Raw genomic sequence first — 20,304 nt, 5'->3', positions numbered from 1 at the left:
CAGCTCTTTTTCTATCTGACAGAGCAGAGGACTCTGGGATAGAAGGAGAGGAGGCGTGTGCCTTCTGTGAATAAGGACTGGTGTGACAGGGGGAATATGAGGTGCTGTCCTGTTCCTGCTGTGGATCACTGCTATACACCATTCAGAGGCAGCCACAGAGGAAGCTGCAGAGCAGCGCTGTCTGTGTTCAGGAACAACCATACGGTTGTCTTGTTGAGGTCGGGATGTGTGGACAGTTAAATCATTCCACAGACACGAACCATGGATTACCTAAACCATCCAGAAACATGGACAATTATAAAGCAGCACCCAGGAATGTAAGAAGACACAATAAGGCCTAAATTACAGTACACAAGTTAAAGGAGATGATGGGATCACATTTCTCTGGAGTTGTACCTTGTATATTTCCATGTGACAAATAAATGATTGATTGACTGATTTAATACATTATGACCAATAAACTGAAAAAATGTGAGTTTTCTTAGTTCAATTCAAATATTGTTGCTGCTTTAATGTATGAGTTTACAGCTGCTCTGCATGCAGAACTTTTTTTGCTCTGTTCTAAATTTTATATAAAGTCTTTAGAAAAAAAGAGGGGCGGGACTTCAGGTTACCGTCACTTCCTTAGAGTATTTACGCCATTTCCGCTAGTTTCAACACCACGCCACCGGAGAGAGCAGCTGATAAACAACCGCTTCCCTCCACCGAAAGTTCTTTGTTCGTCTTCAGCGTTAACTAAAAGCATGAGCGCCACCACGGCTGACAAGATGAGCATGTCTCTGGACGACATTATCAAGCTCAATAAGAAAGGAGGCAGCGGCCGCGAGAGAGGATCGTACGGGTCGGGTGGAAGTTCAGGTCGGGCCGGTGGATCGTCGAGGCCGGTGCGGAGTCGACAGAATAACTTCAACCGCGACAGAAACAACAGATCCACACCATACACCAGGGTATGAGGAAAAATGCAATGAAAGTAACGTAGCGAGGTGATTGATTATGCGTTCTTCTTGGCTCATCGGTGGTTGATAGCCTGCTCTTACACCACAATGTACTTCCCCCAACTAACGTTACCGTCTGTAGCATGAGGCAGCCAGGAGACGGCTTCCTGCCAGAGTTACTTGATAAAGGTTTGGAAGAAAGTTGTGGCTTGGGTGAAAATGAAAATATGTCTGTCAGAAAGGGCTCCATTCTGTGTGTTGTGGTCAGCAGCTACAGGACAGTTGCACATCTCGATGTACCGTAAGGACATGTATTTACGATGCCCTATTTAAATGCCTATATGTGTACACTGGGTTTTTGTCGGTGCCCTTGAGCTATGCTTATAAACACAATAGTAATGAGACTTGCTTTGTGTCTCGAGCTGTTCTTTGAGGAGTTGCCTTCTGGATTGTCAGGTGAGGAGGATCAGCTACTGGCAGTGGCGCCCATAGATTATTTTCACAGGGGTGGCCAGATGGAGCCACTGAAAATCTTGAGGTGGAACACCAAAACTAAAAGCCATAACTGAATCTCTGGGATTTGCTTATGCTGTTGAAGTAGGCTAGTTGAAAACTATGCCAGTATGACAATTAGGAATGGCATAGTAATAGTGATTATACTGGGTTAGGACTATACAACATTTTTGTCTGTTCACAGCCACTATGTCAGATTAGATGACTGTGGAGTCATAAAATCATGCAATGGCTATCTGACAGACATGACAAATTACTGGTCATCTTTCACGATGTGCATGATGTCATAGGATTATTCTTGTCTATTTTCATTAATATTACGACTATTTCAGTCACTGTGTCTGTTCATGTTCCAGCCAAATTGCTTTTGTAGTAACATAAAAAAAATATGCTACCAGCTACATTTGACGTACCGCATGCAAACTATGCAACTTCACTGAAACCTCCACAACAAATTCCTGAAAAATGCTTCACAATAACAGCCTTTTTAGAAATTAAAGGGATTCTCTCCACTGAAATTCTAAGGGGCTTTTAATTTTAAATGGATACAGGAAGTGTTGATTTTGAAATGATGGCGTGATGCATTAACACTAGACAATGCTGTGTCAGGCTATACACCGGCTGATACCGTGTACTGTGAACCCAGCATTAATGCTACATTTGATACGTTTTGAGTTACAAAGCCATGCTGAGTGTAATTTTTCATAAAAAGACAAATATACAACTTTAATTTGAAGGAGTAAGGAACAAAACATCTACTGGGAACATGCCGTCTCAAATTTAAGGGAGACTTGTGAGTACCCATAGAACCCATTTTCATTCCGATATCTTCAGGTGAAAGGTCAGCCCTTTAGAAAATGGCTATGCCAGTTGCTCCTGCACTAAAATTAAGCCTTTAGAGCAATATTTTGTGCCTCTCCTGATAAGCCATGCCAACATGGTTGGTACCAATGGAAGTTTTAAGGCCCAGACACACCAAACCGACTTCAAAGAACTAGCAGCAACGAAAACTGACTGTTGAGCCACCTCGGGTCTCCTGTGTCTTGGCCAAAAAGTTGCACATGAACGCACCACAAAGACTACAGCCGATGGCCAATCAGCACACATGTGCTGCACCTGCATGAGAGGAAATAACTATTCACACCAGCAGACAGTGGTAGTCTATATTTGTCATTCAAAAAGGGAAACCCATTTTGATGCCAGTTAGCACATAAACAACACTATCCAATATTGAAAGAACAGAGTGTATTTAACATGTGCCAATCAACAATAACACAAACCATCAGGAAACTTTCTGTTAAAGAGCTCTATGGCTAAAGAAAAAGAATCTTACCTCATGTAACAAGTTTGTTTTGATCTCACTACCTCTTGACTTTAGCTCTTTGTTTACTTTCCTCACTTCTGTTTCCCTCCTCGTGCATTGAGCTGTACTGACAAAAAAAGTTAGTTAGAAAAGTTAGAAAAGTTTCATTCACTGATTTTCTCTGCTATCACCGTTTTAACATGCTGAATCGGCTGGGGGAAAAAGCCAACATGGGGCAGGCGAAGGGCAATGGTGCAGGACACACCTCACCAACTAGGGCGACAGAGGCTTATGTTATGTAAATTATCCAGATTTTTATAAAAGTAAGCATTTATTTACAGTGGAAGGAACTATAGGAAGAAATTGAATTTCAAAGTTTGCCACATAGTGAAAACACTGTTCATCAAATCCTTTAGTTTTCCAAGGACTTGGGTGGTTTTTATCACTCTTGTGTTTTTTTTGGAAGGACTCCTCCTGTGGAAGAATTGGATGATGCCCCTGGCCAGATTCCCAAGGCTTTTTCAGGGACAAATTACTTGACTGATTAAATAAGGTTGTTTGACGTCTTCAAAACACCATGATGATCGTACAGGCTACACAGTGGTCAGCTTTATCAGACCTAAATCTACCGGGCTCATGTTTGGTTCTTCCCTGGTATTCCTTTTATGTGTTTATTGTATTTAAATGTTTATCTGATCAGCAGTCCATCCTTTTTGATTTTGTTCACCAACACCTGGAACCTAACAACATTGTTTTCTCTTGGTCTTCACAGCCCAGAGAGTTACCAGACAAATGGCAGCACGATATGTTTGAGGAGCACGCTGGTGGGCGCAGAGAACAAAGTGCAGGAGCAGAAAGAAGTGTAGAAAGTAGTGGTAAACTGCTGGTTTCCAATCTGGACTTTGGCGTCTCTGACTCGGATATCAAGGTAATTTACTAAACACAGTGAATCTGCTTTGCTAGTGTCGACGTGTTGTGAACATGACTGACGTTTCTACCTTACTCCCCAGGAACTGTTTGCGGAGTTTGGGACATTAAAGAAAGCATCTGTCCATTATGATCGGTCTGGGCGCAGTAAAGGAACTGCAGATGTTTACTTTGAATCTCAAACGGATGCACTCAAAGCCATGAAGCACTATAATGGTGTCCCACTTGATGGTGAGGATTCGGTTCGCATGCTACAACAGCATTGTCGTGCTTTTTCAGAAGCATTTAAGAAAAATGCTCTCTTGCATCTGTTTGTTTTTACTAGGCCGTCCCATGAAAATCCAGCAAGCTACGTCAGAAGTTGACACACAGAGTAGACAGCCTACACGAAGGTAAGTGATGTGAAAATGGCCATGTGTGAATGCAATTTGAGTTTGAAAAGATGTATGATTCGGATTTATGGGGAAACAACATGCAACATTAGTAAACTGAGCTTGCTCTACTAACATGGACCGTATGTACTAGCAGGCTTCCCACAGTCATGAAATTCCTGGTAAAATTATGAAATTTATAAAGACTCTTTTCCAGGCCTGGAAATGGTTTAGAAGTAACAGAATGATTTGAAAATGTTTCGATTGTTCACCATGTTGGCTATTGTTTAAAAAGCACATTATACAGTGATGAGTGAGAAAAGGACATCTAAGTATAAATCTGCAGAGTCTTATTATTAGCTGTGTTAAGTGGAACAAGATCAGATTTTAGTCCATTTTGATAGACAACATCACAATAGTCAATAAAGGGAAGTATAAGTTGTGAGGCAAGTTTTTTACAAACACTGCCAGTACAGCAATTTCGAGACCCATCTAAAACATTGATTCCAAATTTGACTTTATGTATGATATGACCAATATGTATTTTGAATGAGAGTTCAGGATCAAGCCAGACACCAAGATATTTAATACTATCAATTTTATGCAAAGAAGTGCTGTCATTGCAGGTGATTACACACGTGCCAGATTTGAATTTTAGTTTCTGTGTAGTACCAAAGATCATAACATAAGACTTTGTTTTGTTGAGCAATAGTTTATCAAAAAGCCAATCCTGCAGGATGGTGAAATCAGACTGAAAAAAAAAGCTTGAATCTGTGGTAGATCAGGTTTAGATATATATGACAGTGTCATCAGCATAAAGTTGAGCACAACAGTAATTAAAAATGATGGCAAATCATGTATATAAATTAGGGATGTAACGATACCAGAAACTCGCGATACGATATTATCGCGATAAAGAGTCCACGATACGATATATATCACGGTATTTATACAAGGGGAAAAAAAGAGAAAATTTATTGTTAAAAATAGCTATTTTATTCAAAAATAGTGCATGTACACTGTACAGCATGTTATTTTTAACTTGGAAGCGTATCATAGACAAATCAACACACAGCTGAACACATGCTTTCATTTCCCCCGTTACTGCTAGGAGGCCGACATTAAAGTGCCATAACAAAGTCATGTCAATTAAAACTATAGTGACAGAATATGAAAATGGAAACCTTCAGTATTTTTTAACCTACTCTGAACAAAAGTAGTGTAGTACTATTACTAGAAAGTCATCTGAATGACATCAAATTATATGGATAGAGTAGTCTTAATATTCATCAAATATACAGAACTTAGAACAATCAGACCCTGCAACAACAACAAATTAACAAATTAGAAATAATGTAAACTCAATAACACACAATCCCTCACTCACAGATACAGATAGAGATAGAGAGAGAGAGAGAGACAGAGAGAGAGAGAGAGAGAGAGAGAGAGAGAGACAGACAGACAGAGGTGGGTAGAGATGTGTGTAAAAGAACACCAAGATAAATAAAGCCCAGCCATTTCCCTGGAAGTCATAGAAAAACTCAAAAACACACATTCACTGTTTGTTCACGCCAGGTTGACAATCTTGACATCAAGGAGACCCTAACACTTTCTCAGAACAGGAGATGAGGAGAGGAAAGCTCCGGTCCTGCGCTTTCATGTGATATGCGTGGCATTTCTGTGCGACCCTGCATTCGCGAGTAATCCATCCAAAAGTAATGTGTGTGTGCAAAGCTGTATGAAAGCTTTGTTATACATTATTTTAGTGTAAGTTTATCATTTTTTTTCGCTGTGAAAACATTGGACTACCGACAAGTGCTTGGTCTTGTCGGAAAGCCACGATTCCGCTGTTTCACGTGATATGTGTGGCTTCACGCTATGACGAACAGTCGCGGAGAAAATCCACAGAGAAGAACAATCAATCTCCTTACTTTTATTCGCTGTTTCCTCCCGTCACGCACGGGTCAGAGTCGGAGGCTGAGAGGCTGAGCTGCACGAGTCTGCTCTCACCTGCGCGCTCTCACCTGCGCGCGCAGTTGCATGCAAAGGATTATGGGGAATGTAGTCGCACAGTCATATTACCGTACCATATTCTGTAGGAGAACGCAGCTATATAACTACCGTGGTATTCCCACGACGGTATCGAGAATTTATTTTATCGTGACACCACGAAATTTGACATATCGTTACATGCCTAATATAAATAGAAAACAGCAGTGGTCCCAAGGTAGAGCCCTGGGGCACACCTCTTTGTTGTATTAAAAGGTCTTATCTGTTGCCCTGTAGGACAACACATTTCTTTCTACTATGAAGATATGAGTTGACTTAAAGTGGATTTTTACTAAGACCAATAGATTGCCAAAGACAGAGGCTTTAGTTAGATCAACTAAGATTGCTCCTGTGAGTTTACCAATATCTGCAGCAGAGAGCACATCACTCATGAACTTAAGAAGATCAGTAGTTGTGGAGTGGTTGGACCTGAAGCCAGATTGAAATTGTTTTAAGATATTGTTGCTACTGAGATAATGTGAAAGTTGATTATAAACTATTTTTTCAAAGACCTTAGCAATAGTGCAAATAATGGATATCGGTCTGTAGTTGTTAAGATCAAGTAACTCACCACCCTTATGCAGTGGAGTGATGAAGAAAGGTTGAACAAGTCAGCGAGTGGATACATTAAAATGTGGGAAGTGAGTTAAATAAACCTATGTTCTATTCCATCAAGACCTGCACCACTGTTCACATTTAATTCATTAATGACATTCTGAACTTCAGTTGGTAAAATATTCCTAAATGAAAAAGTACTGCAGCAAGATGATACATCTCTAAAAAAGCCAGTAGTCGGGTTAGAGTTTGGTAATAAGGTAGAGTAGACAGCGGAAAAATGCTGATTAAATGCTTGGGCAATAGATAAAGAGTCACTATTACATATTTTATTGTCAACTCTTATTTGATTTACAGAATGTTTATCTGCCGTATTAATAATAGTTTTAATTTTGTTCCAAAATAGCTCTGGGTTCTTAAAATCAGAGTTGAGACACTCTTTATAATCATCAGATATTGCATTACAAAGGCTAGTTAATAACATGGTGGGCAATAAATCCAAAGTGTTGGATCATTTTGAGAAGGTGAAGGACGAATCCAAGGTGATATGTTAACTCTGCAGGCAACCTTTAGCTGATCATTTATCGACTACAAACATGACGCATCATCTGAAACATGAGAGTAGCTACATGTCCATTAGCCACTTAGCACAATCATTACTGCTTTGCCGACAGTGTAATTAACAGGCAGCTCGCTCAGTGTGTGACGTGCACATGTAGATAAAATATAGGCCTATATTAATGAAGGTTCATCAGTAAGATTTTGTATTTCTCTGTAATGAAGCACAGTGTTAACAATGTTACTGATACTATTCTTTCTCAGACCTTGAACTCAAACCAATGTGTTGCCCTGCTTAAAATATAGAATTGAATAATTAAATTAATATCACAAACATACGGGCGACTAGTCGACTAATGGCCCTAAATGACGACTATTGGTCGACTAGGAAAATTCTTAGTCGGGGGCAGCCTTAATGCAGAGATCAACTGTTAGTAAACAGTATCAGCAGTAAAAGTGAAAGCCAAACAGAGATTCACTCATTCACTATATTTGTTTTTTTTTCTGTGCCATGTCCATTATCTTATAGCTTCCTCTTGGATGCGTGGTACATACAGTAGTCTAGCATCTGGTCGCTACCTTTGTATTAAGTCCCATCCTCACCTGTGTGCTGTGCCCAGAGACGTCCCAAACACAGCAGAATAAAAAGAAAGTCTGAAAACTCAAGCAGAGGGCAGAGTCTCTGCAGATAATTACATCACCACACATTTCTAGTGGGTCATGAGTGATGATTGAGAGAGATTACTTTTGTATGAGTCTATATAATGTTTCTTAGGAAAATTCTGTGTAGTAACTCTTTAATTTACTCTAAAGATTTGGTCGTATTTAAAAAAATCTTTGTGACTTTTTGCAGCTCAAGCAGCGGGTTTGACCGCAGCAGGCTTGGACAGCCCAAGTTTGAGAGGAGTGAAAGGAGTGACAGGAGTGACAGGAGTGAAAGGAGTGAGAGGAGTGAGAGGAGGCAAGGTGGCAGCAGTGGAGGTTTCAGAGGTCGGGGTAGAGGTAGAGGAAACAGACCCCAACTTTCTGCAGAGGAGCTGGATGCCCAGTTGGATGCTTATAATGCCAAGGTGTGTACTTGGGTTGCAAGATTTCCTCTATTTGACCATTCTGTGGACATTTATTTATTTATTATTTTATAATGATGTTTGTCATCTTCTAGTTTCAGATGGACACCAGTTAGAAGAGCTGAGAGAGATGCTGCCGTACCTTTCTGCGTACCTTCGTACTCCCTTTTTTTGTGTTAAATCTGGTTGATCAGATGTGATGGATCGGACCTTATTACACTTTGTTGTGTTTTTAAGCCATTTTGCTGTATGGACCATTATATTCTTTTGATTTTAATATTTCTCAGTATTTTTGTAGCCATGTTTTCAGGGGCAGTTTTATGTATTGAGGATTTTTCTCCTAGGCCACCAGCTCCTGTGCTTTTCTCCAAATGTATGGAAAATTGCCATTTACCTGCAAACATGATTGATTTTTTTTTTTGTAATGAAATCATGTAAACATGATTCAGTAGTTTGACAGACTGTCCAATGTAATGTTAAAAATGTAAAATGTTCATGTACATCAGTTTTGTCATTTGGTACTGTATACTTGACATATGGACATATATCACAAGGGTTTTGTATATAAATAGTTTTATTGAATCGTCTCTGGTGGTTGTTTTATTGAGATGTTTCGCTTCCAGAGACAAAGTGCAATTGCTCTTCACTGTGAAAACATGTCTTTTAAAAAATGAATGAAAACCAAATGTGACCAAATGAAAACACAATTGTCATATTTTTGATTGTGTTTATTTCTCAATACATCAGTCAGGTCAGCTTTAGCAGTTTAGATGTCAGCAGTGACAAAATGTGCTGTTGTAGGTAAATTAAAAGCAAAGCCATTTTGCTGAATGTGTGTCACTATAAAGGGATAATGTGAAATGATGATGCTAAAGTACAGAAGAGTAATGTAAGTTACACTGTCATCTACCAAAAATTTCTTGCAATAATTGCCATTGCTGGTGGTTATGCCAGACAAGGTGGCTGTAACAGATTTTCATTTGTAACTGCAAGATTCTGTTATTTTGTGTAAAAGTTACATAGTCTCCTCCTCACTCTGTTTAAGGGATGAATACATTCAATAAATGAAGTATGTACATTCCAGATTTGCATTATAAAAGTTGTAGAAAATATATTTAATAATATAAACAATGTAAAAAAAAATACATTAAATTGCACAACCTATAAATATGTAGTGAAACCAAAGAAACATGGAAAACAGAAACCTCCAGGGTCTGCTAAACAGAAATGTGTAAATGGAATAAAACCAACATGTGTAAATCGGGTTAGTATTTTACAATTTTTGAGTTTTAAATTTTCAACAGTAGTCATCAATACTTTAGAATTGGTATATTTAAAAATATGAAGGGATGGTAGTCTTTTAAGCCTAATCATTTTATGTATATAGTGTTTTGCTAAAATATGTTGCTTATGTACTTTTTATCAACGGAGAAATTGAGATTGTTAAGAAGGTGTAGTTATCAATGTTAGTGTGACATCTTTTTCAAATTGTTTTGAAAAGTTTCTTTGTAAATCAAACCTAAACAAGTGGCATGAAAACAATCTACAAACACATGTTTAATTGTTTCTCCTTCACAATTACAAAAAGTGCATTTGTTGTTTACGTTTTTAAAGAAGTTACACATATTGATTATTAAATGTGATTTTTTTTTTTTTTAAATCAATTTTATTGAATAATTTAGAGATTTCAGCAACAAGGCAATGCCCCATTATTAACAATATAAATGGGCATGAAACAGAGTAGAAGAAACAGGATGTCAGCCAAAATAAAGAGAAAAAATAAAATACAGAAACAAATTTAAATGAATAAAGATAGAAATCATAAATAATACAAAACAAAGTTATTTGGTCTTCAATCGAGAGTAAACCATAATAATTTCAGCGTCTGTTAAGTTGTATATTTCTACATAGCCGAGCAGGTCGTTTGCATAGTAAGATTTCTTATATTTTAGGGATTTGCACAAATGCAACAAATTAAATGTGATTTTTGGTGGTGCGCGGCACCGCGCCACACATCACTTGCGTGCAGTGTGCGCGGACCTGTTGCCGGACGCCCGGCTATTTTCCTAGGATGGCGAAGGAATGACCCGCCCTACTTTACCTCTGATTGGCTAAAACTCCCTGCCGTCGTTGGTTGGATTGGTTATCCTTAGCCATGAGGCGTGAGGTTGGTTAGAGTTAGGATAAGGATATCGGGATGAGCCAATCAGAGGCAGAGCAGGGCGGGTCGTGCCTTCGCCATCCCAGAAAAAACAAAGCTCACGCGCGGGGCGGCGCCGTTCTCTCGTTCGCCATACTTCCACGGGATCGCAAAGCAACGGACGGAATTGCTGCAAAGGCACCTGAAATCACCACTGCATCAAATAAAAGGTAAGTGACCTCAGTTCCGAGAGCAGCCGATAACACCGTTTCTAGAATAACCTTGACTGGCGCGCGTCGCTGCACCAGTTTAGATCTCCCTCCTGCTCTCCGTTGACTGATAATAACTTGTCAGGCTAATGTTAGCCGCAGGCTCTGGTTAGCTTGGCTGAATTGTTCTCAGCGAACCAGCTAGCATCTTGTCTCTTTCTTCAGTCCCACCCTGTATGAGAGGGTCGGCACCAAGAAAAGTTGAGGCCGCATTGTTGAGTATAACTCAATTGACCACACAAGCTCGTTAACTTCTTCTGCAGCTAGCAGTGTGTTGCCGTTAACGTACACCGGTACGCTGTCAGAAGAGGTGGCGGCTTTTTGAAGACATGACAGTAGTACCATTAGCTAGCTCACAGTCATGACATGTAAGGCACTGCTGTATCGTAGTGGTAGCTGCGGTTAGCTTCTTGACAGCTGCAATCTTGACTTGCTGTACTTGTGGACATTTTGGTTCAGTAGCCTTGGCCAAAGGCCATAATCGTGTTATCGCTTTTTTCCAGGACATGTTGTGTTATGTATTTCCACTGATTTTTAAAAGCTGTGATTTGTTACGTTGACGTACAAGCACTAACTTATGTAGCACATTTATCACAATGGGAAAATATATTTCTTTTGTTCACATAATATCCATCTACTTCTTTATTACCTGATATTTACTCTTTATATCAGGCCAGCAGAGACCAAAAGAGACTGCATAGGTAGTGCTGCTGCCCTGCAGTTTGTCATTGTTTAATACTAAAATAGATTCACACAGAAGAAGCCCGGGCCCAGACAGAAGAGGTAAACATCATTAAGAGTCCAGCCTCCTGTGCATCTCCTCTGTACATGTGGATTTAAGCTACTAGCTTTCTGTCCGGTTCAGCGAGTTCCCTGTTAAAGGCTGCTTCTTCCTGTTTGGTTGGGTTGGGTGGGGTGTTCCTGTCACATTGGATTCCAGTGCAATCCTGAAATTTCTTAATGTTGATGTTTTTGATGACAACACTTGACAAGGCCTGTTATATTAATTTTGACCAACTCCTTAATTTTAGCCCATTTGAACTGTTAAAACAAACCACACACAATCAAGTTTAAGACGTCAATCAAGAAGTCATACTTCCTTTTAGGGATTAACAGTGGTGTGCCAAAAAAAAAAGACATGAACATCGTTCATTAAGACCAACTTCCTGCCACTCCAGCCATGTACATGAAGACTCTACCTAAAGATAAGGGAAGAGGACCTTCTTGACATTTTACCAGAATGACATAGAGTTTAATGCCAGCAGTTACATAATGCATTCAGTCTAAATCCCCCTCCTCCTCCAACACCTCTGCTGTCATCACAAACAGCCTTGATCCAAAATTTGTCTCTTGCGGATATCAAATTTAGGTATGCAAAACAGTGGAGTGCAATGTGAGATCAAAGGAATGTTCAGTAAATGAGTCTGGACTCCTTTGCTGCAGTGTTTTGTTTTATGACCCACCCATCCTCTCTACTGGGTCTGCACAGTCATTTCCATAAAGGTTGAATGATCTTTGAAGTCATGTTCTTATTATCCAAAGGTACTGGGGAACTTGCCTCTAATAAACCGTATTCAAATTTCATAAGCAAATGTATCTTTTTTTTAAAAGGGAAATTTGATCATTGAAAATCTGTGCAACCAGTTGAGGTTAAATTAGTGCATATTAATATTTGAAAGATGCTTCTTAATGGTTCCACCATGTGCCAGAACTTGTGTATTGGAATAGTAAGGAAGAGCAAGTGACATTTTTGAGCAGCTTTTTGGACCCTGCTCAGGCACGTTTATGTGACTGCAGACTAAAGCTCCTCAGTCGGCAGAGTTCGTTCCTTTACTGTCTTGCATACATTCCTCTGACTGCTGCGAGTTTGGGCAGGTCAGAGTCTTAGGAGGAGGTATGCTCAGAGATTCTCACTTCCAACCAGAGGGAGGAATCTTTACAGTTATAATCACAACTCATCTCTCTTATTGAGAGTATTAGTTATGTTAACTTAAGATAGAAAACACTTACCAGCTGTTTTCACCTACTCATTTAAAATGAGTCCAACAGTAACTTTGTTCGTCATACAGTTGGTTGTGCAGCCCTACTATCACGTAGAAAAACTTTATCAGTCACTTCCACACTTTAGTTAGCACTGTGATTGTGGGCAGCTGCTGATAGCATTAAATCCCTCAGTGGTTGTTGTTGTTGTGTAATGTAAACTGATCTTACGTAGGCATTAAAGCATTATTACTGGTTTAGAACTGTTTGGGAGGATTGAAGGTAAAATTAGCTCACAGTTAGGCTTGGTTATAGCTGAAAGCATCTCTGCAATCTCTAGCAGTTAGTTTTTTCATTAATCAGTTAATTGTTTTGTTAGAAAATAGTAACAAAACAAAAAAGTCCATCAAGATTTTGCTTCAACAGTCTAAAACATTTAAGACTGAGGCATCAGCAAATGCTGACATTTGAGTGAGTTTTGGGGGATTTCTTCTTTTAAAATAATTTAAAGATCATTGGATTATCAAGTAACAACTATTGTCATTACTAAATAATCAGCTGATTATTAGGGATGCACCGAAATGAAAATTTGTGGCAGAAGCCGAATAAAATGAAACACTTGGCCGAATACCGAGTACCGAATACCGAATACTGTTGTTAAGTTTTTCATTAGTTTTTGCAGATGAACCCCCTCCAGATTAGTGTTGTCATGGTACCAAAATTGGGACCCACGGTACAATACCAGTGAAAATATCATGGTTCTGAGTGTATCACGATACCACAGCGAAAATGAGGCAGATGTGCCTTTTGTCATTTATAAAAAGATAAATCACTTTTCTATAATACATCAATGATATTTCAGTGGAATAAAATACTTATGGACTTATTCATACTTCAAAAACAGCTTCAATAAGTGATTAACATAGGGGGGATCAAAATAAAATAAATAAATGAAATAAGAATCAACCAGCCACCCTCCTCCCCTGACAAGTAAAGAACAGTCCCTTCATAAGTAAAGAACAGTCCCTAAAGTGCGGTGAGGTTTGTGGGCCGTTACCTGCCACAAAGAGAGAAATGTGAACGGCTCGTTTCTCCTCTGACACGTCACATACCTGTGTGCCGCCACGGCTAAGCTGTTCAGGTACTTTTGGGCAGTCATGACGCCAAGAAGAGGACATTATTGGAGCCGGACCTCTCTGTCGCCAGTAAGCCTTATCTTGCGCCGTGAAGCACTATGTCCGCTGTATTTGACAGGAATACATTCCTGTCTGTGTCTGTGACCCCCGTTCAACCCACAACCGGCAGGATTCGCCTTTAGTTTCTGCTGCTGGATGAAATCTGTACTCACACAGCGTGCTGAATGATTTATTTTTCTCGCACAGAACTATTTTTAGTCGCAAATGCGAGTGCGGTGACGGACAGAGTAAAATATTGCCACACTGCCGACATTTTACTCCGTCCGTCACCGCACGCTGTTTGATTGCGTTATCAAAACACGCCGCTATTATTCAGCTTTGCTTTTCACTTATTCCACCGAATACCGAATGTGTGTTTTTTTGCAATATTCGGCCAAATATATTCGGTTACCGAATATTCGGTGCATCCCTACTATTTTCCTGCCAAAAAAAACTACATAGAATATAGACCAAAGCAGCAAATCCCCACAGCTGAGAAGCAGAGAGAGTTTAGCATTTTTGCTTTAAAAATGACTAATGAATTGATCATCAAAATGGTTGCCAGTTGATTTTTGGTTGATCAACTCATCAGTTAATCGGCTAATGATTTCACATGCATGTCTCCTGGTGTGTCTGGTCTCTGCAAGTCTTGCATGGGTCTTCAGTGCCATTTGTTCACGCCAGCTGAATTGCTGCATTTTTTGGCACTACAGTAAAGCATAAGACTTATTGCAGAGTTTACATCTTTAATTCACTCTGCTGGGTTTTCCACATTACTCACTCATTAATCACCGAAAACAACCAGTCAGAGCCATGCAGTCTCTAACGCAGCTGTCAGTTATGTCAATCAGTGCTTGTGAACTGCAGTCACGCTGCCAAAGTAGGCAGCGCTGATCAAATATGAATCAAGATTCTCTCACTGCATTGTCTATTTCTCCCCTTTCAGAAACGTATTTAATGTCAGGTTCACATTACATTATATCAGCCTGATCATAGCCTGACACAGTGTCATACGATGTCGGCTCGTATCGTGAATGAAACAACACTGTATGCGATAATCGATCATTTCATCTTGTGTAGTGTGTCACAGTAGAGGACAGCCAATGCTGTGTCTGGGACGCCTCACAACATCCCAACAGAATGTCTGGCATGTTTCAGTTTTCTTTTATCTTCCACGACTTCTCCCGTCACAGCCGTCACATTGACCAATAGAAACACAGAGGGGTCTGCTGCCATGACAACTGTACAGCAACGAACAAATATAAAGGAATAAGATTTGTAAATAGTGGCGGTGCTTTTACTCACCACAACTGCAGAGGCTACCAGCTTCATTTGAAATAGGCTACATTAGAAAGGAGCCTTTCTTGTTCCCTCTGTATTTTTCTATTTTTATTTTTAATCTGCTCCTGTTTGCCCTGTTAAATTTAATGCATCGTGCTGTCATTTCAAACTCAACACTTCCTATATCTGTTTAAACTCAAAAGCCCCTCATAACTTTGGTTGAGAGAATCCCTTCATTTTCTAAAAAAGCTTTTATTGTGAAACATTTGCAGGAACTTGCAGGATTCGGTGACTTGCATAGTTTGCATGCGGTACTTCAAATGTAGCTCCTGACATCTGGTGGTGCTTTTTACATTTCTACAGTAACAGTTTGGCTGGGCATGAACAGCCATAGTGACTGAAATAATAATAATAATAATAAAAATAGGATAAGAATAATCAGATGACTTCACGCACAGCGTGAAAGACGACCAGGGATGATTGGTCATGGACAAACGTGTAGTCTGTCATGTCTGTCGACCAAGTCACAGCAAGATTTTATGCCTCCACAATCGCCTAATCTGACACAGTAACTGTCAGAACAGACACTCTGAGCCTGGCATTAGTGTACTTTTAAGATGTAAAATGAGAAAGTTTGTGACCCGGCTGCCATGTTGGAAATGGTCGAGCGACACACCAAGGCACCCAAACCTTTTCCTCATATGACAGCTAAACAGTACACTAAAATATGTTTCTGAAAAATTTAAGATGAGAAATACGCTATTCATTTATATTTCATAGTTGATCTGTGCTGCCTAGTTTGACAGTTTGACTGCAGATCAGCAGCAGTGAGTGACATGATTGACAGCTGCTTTAGAGACTCCTCCTTTTTTTGTTCACATGCAGTAATGCCATTAGAGGCAATATGAGGAGGCAGAGGAATATATGTCATCTGTCTCGTGTACTGCTGTGTGGATATAGTGAAAGTTTCGGCAAATATGACAAAAAGTTGTTGTTGATAAAAGTTAAAAACAACAACTTTAATTGAAGATAAACAACCAACACTAAGGGGTTGTTGGAGAAAGTAACTTCAAGGAATGGACATAATGATTCAAATGTTTTTCTTTCAAGGCCTGTGTAGTTCTGTGTGTGGGATGGCCTTAATGTGGATATCAAGTCTTTTGGCATAAACACAGCTCTTCCTGCTTTTGTTAACTGTTTTTTTGTTTCAGCAGAGGTTTTTTTTTTTTGTCCAACATTAACCTTTTTAGCACGGGATGACCCTGTCTTAAGGAAATACAGAATGAATACACGATGCTATTTACTGCCAGAGTGAAACATAAACTCATTAGCTTAGCTTTAATTTAACTTGTGGGTTTGTCTCTTGAGTGTTCATTTCCTGATATGAATTGTATGGCTTCCTTTAGAAAGTGTTTTATTTACCCTAAAGTAATCTTGTGCTTGTAGTTCAGATTTTTCTTAACACACTGTGTTTTCCATGCAGGCACATAAATAAATAAATAAATAAATAAATAAATAAAAACACATACACTGCATTACCTGCATGCATTTACTTTTACTTTTTACTTATTGCAAGGATAAAAGAAGTGAGAGTGTTGATGGTTTGATTAGTCCGCTTTTCTCTATAACATCCCTGTGGGCTAATTTTTTTCTCATGTCAAAAGAACACAGTCCTTTTGCTATGACCTAAATAATGTCTAAGCCTGAGAGGGTCTATGCCCCCCACCCTGGAGAGGCTATGTATCATGTGATGCCTCATTCATGACTCCTACTGGTGATGATGTTATTTCAGAGAAATGTGTTTAGATGATAACACACAGCAGCCAGAGTTAGGTCATCAGCAGCAGGAGTGTAAGGAGAAACGCTGCTGCAGAAGCCTTATCAGCACAACCTCACAGAGCAACACCAGAGCAGCTACAGTTCCAGTAGGTTGGACACTTTCCATCAGCACTCCTCACTTGCATTGTTGTTGTGGTCATCCGTTCGTCCAGTGATTTACAATGTCTTCTCCAAGAGGCAAGTGTGCATTAGGAATACAGGAGGAATTCTCTGCATGCTGCGCATAAGAAAGTCTTAATTTTTCTTCTTCTTCTTCTTCTCAACTCTACCTGCTTCATTTTCCTCCCCTTGCACCCACACTGTCTCCAGACATGGCGGAGGATGACTTAACTACGGAGCAGCTAGCAGCCATTGCCGCTGAAAATGAAGAGCCAGAACCGGTGAACTACAAACCTCCAGCTCAAAAGTCAGTGAAAGAGATCCAAGAGTTGGATAAGGATGATGAGAGCCTACGCAAATATAAGGAAACCCTGCTTGGTTCTGGGACCACTGAGATTGGTAATGCATTGTAGTTTGTGTTTGAATGCGTGCTTGTGTGTGTGAGCAAGAAAATCAAGAAATTGAAAATTGGTGGTTGTTAGATAGATGTTGTCTCAGTCAGTCAGTGTGCAGCGGTGTACTTGTGGGGACATTTCAGTCCGCAGAAGTAGCTGCAGAGTCAGTGCTACTCGCTCTCACGCTGCTTTACGGGGTAAAATTGTTACACTCTGTCAAATCGTCCTGTCCGCTTGGTAAAGATGTCTGTGATGGGTAAAGGCAGCTGCATATCCAGCCTCAGGGTAAGTCTGAATGAGACAGAGGCAGCTGCCTGGTGGATCGGAGGCTTTGCCCGGTTAGGTTCCTTTTACGGCTCATAACAACTCTATCCACCTTATTTTCAAACACGAAAGTAAATAGTGATCAACTTCCGTTTTTTTGTGCGTGACTTCCGGTCAGCCGCTTTCCCTCATGCTTTCCCTTACCGGAGCTAACGGTGCAAGCTATTGTGCAAGCTAATTTTTTCAATTGTCAGTTGTGTATGTTAGTCAATCAGTTAGTTAGTAAGTTAGTTAGTCTGTGTATTTTGTATAGATAACTGTGCCCACGTTTCCGTTATAACAGAAATTTATTCCCTCTAAAAGCCCTTTTCACACAGAGCACGCAAAGCGCAGACCTCCGCCGACGAACCCATTCATTGTGTATGTGCTACCACGGCGCAAGAGCGCACCGCTCTGCCGCCGAGCTGAGCGGCGCGTGAGAGGGCGCATACCGCGGCGTCTGCGCCCCGCCAGCCTGCGCTCGAATTGAACATTTTTTAATTTCACCTCAACGCGCTGTGACGACACCTCGGCGCGTCCAGTAGCAGAGAAGAGTCTGAAGTAGACCCGGAAGCGGTCACCATGGAGCTGTAGCTCCTGAACAAGCCTTGCTCTCCGCTTGCTCTGCGCCCTACCCCGCGGTGGGCACCGCGAAAAGCGCGCTCTGTGTGAAAGAGGCTTAAACGCGAATAAATCGCACGTCAATCATAAACTATGAACCAAAAAAGCACAATCTATCCCGAGTGAGACAAACTGCTTGATCCCCGTCTCCAGTGTACCAGCAGAGAACCTGCAGAACCGAATCAGCGAAAAAATCAGTGGCTGCAGCTGACAGGGACAGCTAACGTTAACACTAGCAGCAAAGCTAACATCAGGATCGTCATCTGTTAAAAGCCTCCCGTTGTCGGATACGACATGAAACTACTCCAATTAGCTCAATCATGTTGTAACTAAGACATCCGCTGGAGAAAATATTTTTTTCACGGGCCACTTTGTGAGTTTAGTGAGTTATTACAGACACGGCTAACGGCTAACAGCTAACGGTTAGCCCAGCTAATCTACGATAACCATGTTATTAATTACACACAGAGAAAATACTAATGTTTGTTCAGTCATTGTGTTTATAGACTTTACAAACATCAGATTAGTCTAAACGGTGATATAGTGACGTGAAAAATGTGATATATACATATATATAGCTAAACTCAGCAAGGTAAACAACAAGGCGATTCCCATTTACACAGTGGTAAGAGTGCTGGACCGGAAGTGTCGCACAAAAAAACGGAAGCTGGCTGCGTTCTGTTTTGCCTCCGTGTTTCCGTGAAAAATAAGGTGGATAGAGTCTGTGGCTTCTGCTTGATATCTGGTGTCAGCAAAAAATGTTGTGAATGTTGCACATTTACGATGTGTTGCATGGTTAGCACTAGTGATGCATGATAGTGGATTTTTTTGCCAATATCCGACATGCCGATTAGGGGTGTAAATCACCAGTTTCATCACAATAGGATATTACATCGATTCTTTGGACAACGTGACAATATTTTCCGATATTACAAAGTCTGCCACGATACAATGTTGATTCAATATGATTCAGGGGTCTGCTATAGATATTAGGCGGTAAATGCCCATTTAACACAGTCAGTCACAGAAGACGCTGCCGCCTCTCTCTTTTTTACTTTTGGCCATAAAACACATAAACAACACATAAATAATGAGTACAGTAAAGTTCACTTTAAACTGACTCCACTGACACAAATGAAAAAGCAAATGGGATAAGTTAACCTTCAGGGCTTTCTGACAGAGAGACCTTTCTGGAAGAAATCTTTTCATTGTAACCCAAACCATCATCTTTTTCATAAAACATCAGCGATATCTGGCTTTAAGCCCTGAAGGAAAACTTCTCCAAACAGCCATAAACACAGATTAATGACAAGATCATTCAACAAAAGTACTCAGTAATAACTGTTAAGGTTCATAGATAAAACAATTGATTTTTGCTAATCGCCCATTATTAGCTTAAGTATGTTTAGATTGCATAAATTAGCCTAGCGACTAGCAGACATTTTTCCTCTTCTCATAGCTTAACAAATTACATGCAGCGTTATAATTTTTCTTACTCACCGGTGGTTAAAGTCACTGCATCCCCCAACAGAACACCTCGGTTGAGTTTCACCCTGCATGCACGTTAATTCAGCTGAACATTGTTAAAACAGAGCAGCTAATGTTGCTAAAGCAAGAAGCTGGCGGAGTGAGACGCTCGTCCAGGCAGGGTATGTTACGTCGTGTTTTATCTGGTAACATAATTGCTTACATACGCCATGTGCTTTGTCTCTTATCCTATATTTTCTCCAAAATCCAAAATATTTTCACTCTGCTGATTTATTCCCGGCGGCACGGTGGTGTGGTGGTTAGCACTGTCGCCTCACAGCAAGAGGGTTGCTGGTTCGATCCCGGGTGTGGGAGCCCCTCTGTGCGGAGTTTGCATGTTCTCCCCGTGTCTGCGTGGGTTCTCTCCGGGCACTCCGGCTTCCTCCCACAGTCCAAA

General features: G+C 40.3%; 2 protein-coding genes across 2 annotated transcripts in view; both read left to right on the top strand.

Annotated features, from left to right (window-relative positions):
* Positions 1-637: 637 nt before the first annotated feature.
* On the top strand, positions 638-8,865 carry LOC126389762 (THO complex subunit 4-like). Its single transcript, XM_050043622.1, has 6 exons — positions 638-947; positions 3,524-3,679; positions 3,762-3,909; positions 4,004-4,070; positions 8,065-8,281; positions 8,374-8,865. Exons 1-6 carry the CDS (start codon positions 744-746, stop codon positions 8,392-8,394), a joined length of 813 nt encoding a protein of 270 aa, XP_049899579.1. The 5' UTR covers positions 638-743; the 3' UTR covers positions 8,395-8,865.
* Positions 8,866-10,520: 1,655 nt separating this feature from the next.
* LOC126389763 (rho GDP-dissociation inhibitor 1-like) overlaps positions 10,521-20,304 on the top strand; it is an 18,871-nt gene continuing 9,087 nt past the window's right edge. Inside the window, exons 1-2 of the mRNA XM_050043623.1 lie at positions 10,521-10,648; positions 17,272-17,460. Coding sequence (XP_049899580.1) covers positions 17,274-17,460 — 187 coding nt within the window. The 5' untranslated portion in view covers positions 10,521-10,648; positions 17,272-17,273. The remainder of the gene's footprint in view (positions 10,649-17,271; positions 17,461-20,304) is intronic.

This window comes from Epinephelus moara, chromosome 5 (genome assembly GCF_006386435.1).
Source record: "Epinephelus moara isolate mb chromosome 5, YSFRI_EMoa_1.0, whole genome shotgun sequence".
Taxonomy (NCBI): Eukaryota; Metazoa; Chordata; class Actinopteri; order Perciformes; family Serranidae; genus Epinephelus; species Epinephelus moara.
The sequence above is the reverse complement of the archived record's forward strand: the minus strand, read 5'-3'. Positions and strand labels throughout refer to the sequence as shown.